At 37.0% G+C, this 12,050-nt stretch overlaps 1 protein-coding gene across 1 annotated transcript in view; it reads left to right on the top strand.

Annotated features, from left to right (window-relative positions):
• dnm3a (dynamin 3a) overlaps positions 1-12,050 on the top strand; it is a 105,745-nt gene that overhangs the window by 77,746 nt on the left and 15,949 nt on the right. The window contains exons 17-19 of the mRNA NM_001128524.1: positions 3,431-3,595; positions 6,472-6,707; positions 11,533-11,688. Coding sequence (NP_001121996.1) covers positions 3,431-3,595; positions 6,472-6,707; positions 11,533-11,688 — 557 coding nt within the window. The remainder of the gene's footprint in view (positions 1-3,430; positions 3,596-6,471; positions 6,708-11,532; positions 11,689-12,050) is intronic.

Below are 12,050 nucleotides of genomic sequence, written 5' to 3'. Positions count from 1 at the left end.
CCCCAGAAATGTAGGAAAAACTGGAAATTTGGCAGAAGCACCGTTTTCTGTTTGACGTGTCATCTGAGCAATACCACAACCAGGTCAAAAAAAGAAAAAGAGTTTAGGAGAAATTGAGACATGTGAGCAAAATAATTACATTTTCTGCCATTTTCTTCCACTTAAGGCTTCTTTTTCATTATTTAGTCAATAGGTAAATATATACTACATGACCTTGCATTGTTTCCATGTCACTTCTTGCATGTGTGCGGTTGTGAGATGTAGTTTGCGAAACGAGACAAAGTTGTCGATGACTCTTACTATTGTAAATAGTAAAAGTAAAATGTAAAAGTTACTATGTAAACACAACAGCCATGAAACACTAACCCAGATAGTCATGCAGTGTAAAAACGTCTGTGATGTGACTACTTTGAAAATCGTGAAGTCTGAACTCGGCATTACATACACAAACCTTGCACATTGAGTCTAATATAAATTTTTTAAAAATCGCAAAACAATTCCAAGCCAATTTAAGCGTTGATGCTTTGTTCTTCTTCAAAAAAGATCAAATATTGTGTTCATCCAATCCACTACTTGGAGAGGAGGAGAGTTCATTACTTTATCTAAAAGCTGTGATTATTATGAAATTCAACAGTTATTTTAGAAAAATAAGTGGCAATCTTATAGTTTTGTTGTAATACTGCAGCCACATCACAGTCATTTCTATAAACAAATCCTAAACATAGAGTAGAAGTATGATAAGGGATGGACACATATCCCACCAGCATGGGAAAGGTGCACAGCAGGCATTGATTCAAGCATACAGAACACTGCAAAAAAATGTTTTTCTTACTAAGAGTTTTGCCTCTTGTTTCTAATCTAAATATCTAAATATATATAAATATAATATATAAATATATATATATAAATATAAAATTCTTAAATCAAGAAGCATCGTCTAGACTAGTAAGAAATATTGTTTTGTTTTCAGAACGAATAGGTCTATAAGTGAGGAAGTGAGGTTTTCCTTAAAACAAGCAAAATAATCTGCTATAGGGTTAAGCAAAATACTTGAAAGTAAGAAAAATATTTTGCAGTGAAGGCTACAGTGAGGGATGGGCAAAATACATTGAAATTTATTTTAAAAGAAAATACCAAAATCAAAATAATGTTTGGTTATTAGACAAACTGTAGTTTGTGGACCAAGCTATCATTCTATCTTTGGTTAGAATAGGAAGAATCGCCAACAACTTTGTCTTGGTCCGTACAACCAAACACACGAGGAGTGACATGGAAACAGACCCTGAAATCCACCACTTCGGAATAATCCTGCACAGCTTTTTGATAAGAAGGTGAACTCTCTTCCTCACCATGCAGTGGATTTGATGTACACAATATTTCCTCTATTTTTATTTTATTTGTTTTTTAAGAGAAAGGAGAACAAAGTATCAATGCTTATATATATTTTTAATTAATATCAGACTCAATGTGAATGTTTTTGTATGTAACTCCAAGTTCAGACTGCACGATTTGAAAAGAAGTTGCATCAAAGATGTTTTTAAACTGTACGACTATTTGGTGTAGTGTTCTGTTGCTGCTGTGTTTACACTGGAAAATAGATCTGCACTGCACTACAACAACTTTGTCTCAGTCTGCAAATTACGTCTTACAACCAATCACGCAAGAAGTGACATAGAAACAGATCCTAAATTCCACCTCAAACTACAGTTTCGCATCAAATAATGACCAATTTGAGAATTTGATTTGTTATGATGAGGCCCACACAGAATCTGTGCTCAGAGAAATCCACAGATATCTGCAGATTTCCAGTCAATCATTGAGTCTATGTATTTACTTGCGTAAATGTATTTTTATTTATACATGTTTTTAAATTAACTTGACTAATATTATTGTGATATAATAATAGTAATATTAAAATGTTGATATGATTTATTTACAATACAGTTTGTAAGGTAATTTTCTGTCCTTTAATAGATATATTATATGAGAGACTTGCTTTGTTTACCAAATAAGTAGATCTAATGGGATTTGCATTAAATAAAAATTAAAAATGTAAAAATTTTTTCAACAAACTTTTCAGCAGAAATAGCAAAACTTTTTCTCAGATTCTGAGAAACTGTAGTATAAAGTGACGTGAAACAAACAAAAAAAAAACGTTTATCCATTTAGATGGAAATGACAAACTACACGCTTTACATATATTTATCTCAGTTTTATATCATCTAAACGCAAATTTTGTCCTTGTTTTGTACCACACTAGCTTTTTAATGTCTTTGAAGACTGACATACTGATAGTAACTTCTCTAAAACATTATTTTAATTTCACTGGACCTTTAACGTGTCACAATTTTGGACCAAATGTCTGGACTGTGCAATAAACTATACACTACAAAGAGCTCTAGAAAAGTGGTCTGCATGACTTGCATCATGTTCCAACTTAGTGCCTAAATATGCCTTATTCAATACTGTAGTAGACAGATGGCTGTATCTGAATAGTTTTCATACAGAGTAACGCTAATTCAGTAATGCAGACTACAATATATATTCACTCACCTTAATGTCATTCCAATCCAGTAGAACTTTTGTTAATCTGCAAAATATTTATGAAGGTATTTAATAAAACCTGATACATAGATGTCCTTTGTTTAAAAATCAGTTTCACCTTCTTGCAGAAACTCACATATACTGTATTTTGATCCACATGGCTTGTGCCTGGATCAACATAGGTATGATGACAGAATTGTTTTTTTTTTTTTCGCAAACAAATGCTTCAATGGAATTGTAATTTGTTTAAGCATACCCCTAACTATTTGTTATACATGAAAAGAAATCTGAGAACTGGAGCATAAATGTTTGCTTTATACACAGGCAGCCTTTTGCAATACATTTCACATAATTCTACAGATTTTGCCCTAAAACCAACACATAAAAAATCATAGTAATAATGTAGTAGTTTGGACAGCACTCACTCCTGCAGTGTTTGACTGTACGGCTGCTGCAGGCTTCATGGTGGCTGTGCTCTGGGGTCAGGAGCTCAGCTGCATTCCTCAGCTCTTGTGTCACACCATTAAGGATCAGCGAGGAGGGGGCTCTGAGCTCTGTTTCTAATCAGCTCCCTTGCTTTTTTTCCTTCTTCTTCTTCTTCATGCTTCCCTCCATCCCCCTCTTTCTGTCTTTATGTGTGCTTTGGAGCTCCATGTTGAGTGATGTCACAGTTCTGTCAGGGTTCCCCATAATTCGCTTTGACAGAAGTCAACCACACCCCCACCGACACTCACTGAAGCAAATCTCTTTCCTTGATTCTCCTCTTTTTTTTCCACTTAACATCTTTATTTCTCTCCCTGCATGCACACTTTGATATGTCTTTGTCATCACTCTACTCATCTAGACTCTTCTGCATGTTCATGTGTCTTTGTTTTTGATTGGTCAGGCAGATGGAGATGGTTCAAGCCAGACGGAGAGCTTCTCTATGGACCCTCAGTTGGAGCGTCAGGTCGAGACCATCCGCAACCTGGTGGACTCCTACATGAGCATCGTCTACAAAAGCATCCGAGACCTGATGCCCAAGACCATCATGCATCTTGTCATCAACAATGTCTGTGTCCTCTGTTTCTAACAGTGATATAACATCTAATGTAAAAATAAAAAAATCTATAGCTTAAAGGAGCTAATAAATTTGACCTTAAAATGGGTTCCAAAAAAATAAAAACTGCTTTTATTCTAGCCAAAATAAAGCAAATTAGACTTTTTCCAGAAGAAACAAATATTATCAGACATACTGTGAAAATGTCCTTGCTCTGATAAACATAATTTGGGAAATGTTTAAAAACAAAACAAAGAAAAAAAATTCAAAGGGGGCTGTTATTTGAATCATTGCGGAAATGTGTGCATGCAGTTCTCCAAGCTCATTTAACACACAATTGTTATTCTCAGTTGCTTTGGTGCATTTCTCACAACACTATTTACATTTGCACAGCAGTTAATGCATTTCTCAAACAATTAGTTATTTGTAATGTAATGTAATGTAATGTGTATTTACATAGCGCATTTATTGTGTATGGCCATTCACCCAAAGCGCTTTACAATCATGAGGGGGTTCTCTCCACACCACCACTAGTGTGCAGCATCCACTTGGATGATGCGACAGCAGCCACAGGACAACGGCGCCAGTGCGCTCACCACACACCAGCTATTGGTGGAGTGGAGAGACAGTGATCGAGCCAATTCGGTGGAAGGGGATGATTGGGAGGCCATGATCGTAAGGGCCGATAGAGGGACTTTCACGAGAAGTGCCATGGGATTTTTAATGACCACAGAGAGTCAGGACCTCGGCTTAACGTCTCATCCGAAAGACGGCGCCCACTGACAGTGTTGTGTCCCCTTCACTTTTACTGGGGCATTAGGACTCACACAGACCACAGGTTGAGCGCCCCCTGCTGGCCTCACTAACACCACTTCCAACAGCAACCTAGTGTTCCCTAGTGGTCTCCCATCCAGGTACTGACCAGGCTCAGCCCAGCTTAGCTTCAGTGAGTAACCGGTCTTGGGCTGCAGGGTGACATGGCTGTGTGCACATTATAGTAGCAGTATTTCGTTCATTCCTTCCAACAAATTGCAAATGCTTTTGGACATGCATCAATTGCTTTCTTAAAACTCTCTGCTGTTTTATAACATTATCATCTGCTTATGTCATGTCATTCAAAATTAACTAAACTTGTGAATGCTGAATAGTCATTCCAATGAAAAACTAATAGTCCTCATTTCATTACTGGAGTCATTGCATACAGAAATACTGAACTATTTTTCAAAATCTGTCAAGCAAATTTTATTAAAAAAGTTTAAATCTTTTTTTCCTGAAAATACCTTCAAAATTAAACAATTTCATGAATGACTTACAGACCTGTGTGTGTTGTAGGTTCGGTTCCAATATGTACTGCAATATTGTTAACAGTTGTGCACAGTTTGACCCAAAGAAAGTTTATGTTTGTTGTAAATAAGGGTGTATTTATTCTGTTGCACAATGCTGTGAATAAATTAAAATTGTAAAGAGCAAATGCAGTAAAAATGTGAAACATACATATTCAGTGTCTTGTACTCGGGTACCTCACTAAATGCAGTGATGTCTAACTTTACTGGAGTTTTTAAATGGCTGTGCAAATAGTAAATTGTGCTGTCTTGAGCATTTTCAGGAAGAGTCACCAAAATCTGACTTTTTTTGCATTGGGAAAACTGGAGTAAACTCATAATGAAAACATGACAAAGCCATTTAACTATCTTGTTCATAAACAATGGTGTCGGGACTTTTCATCTTGATGACATTGACACTTAAATTGACATATAAAAGAATACTTGCTTTTTAGGAATGAGCTATCCATTTTGAGCAAGTGACATCCTTTTTGAAGTTATCAACTATGTTTTGCAGTTTGTACCAATTGTTTTGAGAAATACATCAACTGTTGTGCAAATGTAAATAGTGTTGTGAGAAATGCACCAAAGTTACTGAGAAAAACTATAATTCTTTTTACACTGCACTATGACTTTATATTCTATACTGTACATAATTTTTGTTAAATGACAAGACTAATAATTAAATGTCAATAATTATAATAACTAAATTATTAAAATAATAATTACAAAAATCAAGGCTAGATCAAATTTTATTTTGGTAAAATAAGCATAATCTAGAGCTCTTTACCTTTCATATAAGCCACTTCTGTCCTAAAACATGAATAGGCGACAAAATTTTGTCAGGTAGTGTATATATGCATACTTCAGAATTACACTACTGAAGTATGCTTCTATACTGCACTTTAAGTGTTGTATATGTTTCTCACCATAGGTTAAGTTAGTTTGAAATATAGGTTTTCTGAACTTTGGAGTAACTAGAGTAAAAAATTAGGCATTATTGTGCAATAATATTGTATAACGAAATAATACATTTTTGTGTGATTACATGTACCATCTTATTGTCTGGTCAATTTATATTTCTCAAAATAGTTGTTGAATATTTAGTTTGACTTTGGACTTTTATACCAAGGGACATCATTAACTAAATAGATAGCTATTTTATTTCAGTTTTCTAAGAGTATGGCAAAGCTCAAAACACATTTATAGCAATATCAACAGAGGAACTGTGGAATTCATTTCAGAATTTTTAGAACCAATCAGAATCCACCTAAAAAGCTTGAGCACTTACAGTACAGTACAGTGTCAGACAATAGAACTGCAGTAAAGCTGCTTATGGTTTGGTCCTCAATGTAGTTGACATTATGGTTAAAATGGGCCTATCGGACAAATTGGTGAGATGATGTGTCAGTAAATGCCTGTTCTGCTAGTCAGAATAAAACCACTTTATAAAGAATATATATATATATATATATATATATATATATATATATATATGTAATCATCAGTCTCTACATCATATTTCAGTATCAAACATACCTTTATTTTTCTGTTCTTTACCAATAGGTAGAAGAGTTCATCCACTCTGAGTTGCTGGCTCAGTTGTATTCTTCAGGAGATCAGTACTCTCTGATGGACGAGTCTCCTGAGCAAGCCTTGCGCAGAGAGGAGGTTCTGCGTACCCATGCTGCCCTGAAAGAGGCTCTGAACATCATCACTGACATCTCCACCACCACCATCTCCACCCCGCTGCCACCTCCCGTAGATAACTCCTGGCTATCCAGTGGCTCGCTTCACCGCAGGTACCTCCAGCTGTCTCCCTCATCATCCGCCGGTGACAGGTCTTAATCAATGACTGTAAAAAATATGGACGACGCGACAGCCCTTTTTCCCATTGAACGCCTTGAGGGCAAAACGCCTGCTTGACGGGCACAAACTGTCGCAAAAGACTGCTGAAATTGGAGCCAGACATGCGCAGAAGGACTGTTTGATGGAGCCAGAGGAGGAGCCGCGAAAATGAGCAGAGTCGAGCTTCCAATCAAACGCTTTATGTAAAATCAACTACGCCCCCCGAACTTCTCAGCATGCGTTTGCTGTCATATCAACACAAATGGATGTAATAACGTTAACAAATATGAGGGTTTTATATATTCAATCGCGCCAGCTCCAGGCCGCAGCGCATAACTTACTCGCGGCGTCGCGGGGTGATTCCGGCTCGCATGCGGCAGCGCCTGCTCGCTCGGCCGCCGCATGTGGCTCGATTGACTCGGACTGGAATCGGGCAGTGAGTCCAGGCATCCGGAGTAGGTCCAGCAGAGGTAACATTAGTCAGTCTGAGCTCTAAGAGATAAGTCTCCGGCAGGCGAGAATCTAGCCGGAACTGTGTTTTGCTATCTGGGTGGCTAGGCGTGTATCAGCAAACTAATAAAGCCCGAAAAAAGCCCTGAACTTAGCGAATAAACAGTGTTCCACCAGGATCATGTATGTCAGAAACTATAGTTTACTGCTGAACTCATTTTGTCATGGTAAAATAACACAGAAATCGAATAATAACATTTCAGTCTACTTCAGTCTCCTGCCGAAGCTCAGACGCCGCGCTTTGAGAAACTGTCAATCACAGCTGTGTATCACGATGACACGCCCAGCATTAAATTACTGCTAAAAACAAACTGTTTACAAAAATGAAGATCTGCACCTATTTCAGCACAATAACCAGTGCCTTAATCGACCAGAACTATCTTTCGGGACATTTTATTGCAAGTGTAATATTTTTTTTTATTTGGGCTCAAGTCTCCTTCATTAACACGGAGGAGGCGGGCTTTATGACTTGTACTGCAGCCAGCCCCCAGGGGGCGATCTAACGGCCGAAACCTTCACTCAAACGTAGGCTTGCGGCACACTTGGTCTTAATTTGGCTCTTAGAGTTTGGTTAGTGCTCAGGCACATAATTAATAGTGGACCGTTGGCACTCGCGCACACTGAATCACCAGGCTTCCAGGAAATATCATGGAATTGTGTTTTCCAAGCCTACAAAACTGACTGAGATTAATAACAAATTAAAGGTCATGGAAAGTTAATTATTTTAGCTGGATGCTCTTGCGTAGAGGAGACGCCGTAGCACTGTTGGAGCTCGTTCACACGTAACGTGTCTTTGCATCTAAAAACAAGAAGCAACATTCAGGAATGGTATAAAAGAAAAATGAGGCATAAAGCATGAGGTTACCCAGACACAACCATTGAGCACCTGTAAACAGAAACTTGCAATAGTTGCCTCACTTCTGAGAATTTCTGAACAGTGATGAGCTGCACTGCTTGTGAAATTTGAAGTTCTTTAAACTTCACAAAGCATCTAACAACATGGCGTTCACGTGCACGGTGCTTAAAAAGACACAAGCATAACGGTCACACGCATCTGCCAAACGCGTGTTTATATTGAAAAGCAATAGAAAAGCAGCACATTGGAAAGAGAAAAACATATTGTGTGTGAACAACCCAGTTAGTTAATCAAGTATTCAAGTTTTTTTTTTTTTTTTTTTTGAATAAAAAAAAAAAAATGAACAATTTATTATTGAATTAGAATTCTTCTCTGCACTTTTGCTTCTCACCCCTGTGGTTTGATTGGCAGGTTTCAGTGTAGACATCGGAAAATCAAATGCAAATGAATTTGTGATTCCATTTGAGTTTCAGCAGGTTACAGGTTAATGAAGCAACTAATATTGCTATTTAGATATGTCATTTACTAAAATCTTCTGTGAAGCTGCTTTAACACAATCTACATTGTAAAAGCGATATACAAATAAACATAGCTTATAAGACATGTGATACATCTGCAAATGAACTTTGCTTTTTCATTTGAAATGTGGCAGTCACTGCGCTTTCGCGGAAGTGGAAATGCAAACAGAAATGCTGGATTTGCAGTTGCATTTGGATTATGTCACAATTTACGCGTCCACATATTGAAAATGCAATGTCAAATCCTATTTACAACTGCTATTGAACATTGTCCGGGTTGTCCTTCCATACAGTACATCTCATCAGCAAGACAAATGACCATATCTTAATCTGCCCATGTTGATGTTTACATTTGAAGCCATTAATGCCCAATTTCAAGAATAATGAGAGCATCCACTGGACTCTATTTTTAATGATCTAGGCACAAAGTCTAAAGTGCAGGGCGCAAAAGCATTAAAGGCGTGTCAGAATGCACATTTGCTATTTTAAGGACAGAAAAATCCACTTTGCGCTGTGGCGCATGGTCTAACAAGAGTGAGCTTATTCTCTTAATGGGTTATGGGTGTGTTTTGAGAATAAACTAATCAGAGTCTCATCTTCCATTCCCTTTAAGAGTCAGTTGCGTCATGCCATAGCGCATTTGCTATTTACATGATGGACTTTGTAAGTGGAAAAACTGAGCATTTCACTAGCGAGAAAACAGTTAAACAGACCATCTGCAGCGCGAGAATGAGAGATGATCCTCCTCATTCTTTGTTTCACTTTCACTCTCTTTCGTGGATAAGGAAACTTGTTGTACGCACAGACATCCATTAGCCTATACATAATTAATTTTGTTTGTTATGCGCAAAGATTTGTTTCAAAACTTTTTCTTAAATCAGTTCTAATTTCCAGCAAAAGAACAAATGAATAATAATAACGAAGTGTGTTCAAACAACTGAGTTATATCCAAAGACACGTTCTTTGCCCTATATGGTCTAAGACCTGACAGGGGAAAATCTAAGCTTGTTTTTAATTAAAACAAATATAAATATGCATTTAATAAATAAAACTAATAATAATAATAACATTATACAAAAGCAAATTTTCATGAATAAACTGAAAAAGCCCCGGAGAAGAAGAAAACATGAAGGCAGTGGTTTTTATATTAATGTAGAAAATAATATTTTTTGTAATATTTTAATCCTTAGATTAAAATAGATCATCATATCAGCTATGTTTCACAAGAAAACCATCCACAAGATGGTATGATAATTGTAAATTAGGAGAGAAAATGCATCAAAAATTTATTGACCTTATTCTCCGCAGACGAGCGGGCGCTGCCATTTGAACCTTTTTGGCACGAGACTTCCGGTCTCATTCACTTCCATTCATTTTTAGACATTAAAAACTGCTCGTTTCGCTGTTTGATGTTGCAAACTGATATTTCCTTGTTAAAATTATTCTACTTGGTCTGTATAGTCATGCAAACATTTGTTTGTAGAGCAAGTAGTTTGACCGTTTTTTTGGCGTTTATTATTCCTTGTCATTTCTCCCATAGGCGACTGAAACGGAAGTTCTAAGACAATCGCGAAAACAGGCGCACTTCCGCATTTTAGAATAAGGTCAATATGATGTATTCCTTTTATAAACAGCACATATATTTCTTAGATTTGCAACATTGATATATGTTAGATCCATCATTACGAGAAGCGCCACCTCATGCACATCACTATTTTGTCTTCCCCCTCTTATTGAATAATCAAATGTAATGTAAATGTAAACATTGTACATTCTCATTGCTGCTCAACAATAATTACCACTTCGCTCCATTGCAGCTGCTGCTGTGTGACTATTGCGAATGCACACATTGTGATATTAATGTTGAAATTATAAATTGTACAGCCCTACACAAATGACCAAATTAATAAAATATACAATATATGTGAATTCTGTGAATGTGAATTATGTGAAATGACAGGAAAAAACAATAAAAACAGACAGTATTCTAATATTAATTATAATATACACTCTAAAATATCCAGTCCCTACACAAATCGATCAAAGTTAACTTTTTAAGTGGATTGATCATGGAAAAAATCAATAATTGTGTTGTTTTAGCTCATTTTAACTAAGTAGTTTGGACAAGCAGCAAAATATATATTTTTAACTGTATACTATACAGTGTTTCCTCTAGGATTTTTTCCAGCTGTGGTGGCAGGCCTTTTGTTTTTTACACAGATTTACCAAACTACCTGTGGCGTTATTTCAATGACAAATGCCGTGACCGCAGTATTAGAAGTCAAGATCGCAAATGTGTAATACCCTACAAGCATGCAAATCTTTTTGCTTGCACGCCGATTTCCTCTGTTCGTGCACATATCTTCTTGCACGGCAACTCAAATGAACGCTGCTCAAGATCTTCTTGTGCGCTCTCAAACATACGTTGCTGAAGTGCGATTTAGTTTGTTTACGTAGTGAGTATCTCTCCAACATTTATTAGATTTGCTAGGAATATTTATGAATGTCTCCAATAGATCCACAGAGTAGCATTAATGCATCCTGAAGTAAAATAAATCGGCTATACGTCGTGTTTGCTGGCCTCACACGTCACGCACCTGTCAGTCAGCCAGTAAGCACGTCACCTTAAAGGGTTAAACAAATGACACACAGCACTACTACGGTTACAGAAAAGTTTGCTCTGTTATAATTTACTTGCCATTTAATACGTTTTGGTGCGATTATCGTCCACTATTAAAAAAATAAAACGTTTTGAATGAGAAGCTGTAATGTAGCCGTGGTGGTACGAATTTTGGCATGGCGCTTCGCCACGCATGAATGAATGTAGCGGAAACCATACTATATAAAAATAATATTAAAAAAATAATATATAATAATCCTCTTTTATTTTCTCAGGTCTCCTAAAGGTTATAGTGTCCCTAAGAAGCATCCAGCTCCAGCTGCTCCATCTCAACACGTTCGCTTGGAAGCTCAGCCTCTACCTGTCTACAACAACAAAGATAACACCAACACCACCAGCCATCCCAAACGAGTCCCTCCTAGTGTTCCCAGGTAAACTCCGACTGCTTTTCAACCTGCAGCCACTCCAGGGGTTTCAGACCAAGTCTTGGTATATTTCAACACACTTAGTTTCTGCATGCTAATAACACGATTTAGTTTGTCATCTAATGTTTGTCTACTTTACGAAAGGGGATTTTTATGTGTGTTCTCTCCATCAACAACACAGCTGAATAAACTTTCAATTAATAAAGTAACCTGTACCTCGAGGGCTGGAATCAGGTGCGTAAGCGTTGAAATAGCCAGAATATTTGAAATGAACCCAACGACCTGTAACCACATAGGCTTTTTAAACAGTACATTTTCCAAGCTTGTGGTTTCCAGAATTACTCATTTGTGAAATCAAGGTCTTAAAA

This window comes from Danio rerio, chromosome 20 (genome assembly GCF_049306965.1).
Source record: "Danio rerio strain Tuebingen ecotype United States chromosome 20, GRCz12tu, whole genome shotgun sequence".
NCBI lineage: Eukaryota > Metazoa > Chordata > Actinopteri > Cypriniformes > Danionidae > Danio > Danio rerio.
The sequence above is the reverse complement of the archived record's forward strand: the minus strand, read 5'-3'. Positions and strand labels throughout refer to the sequence as shown.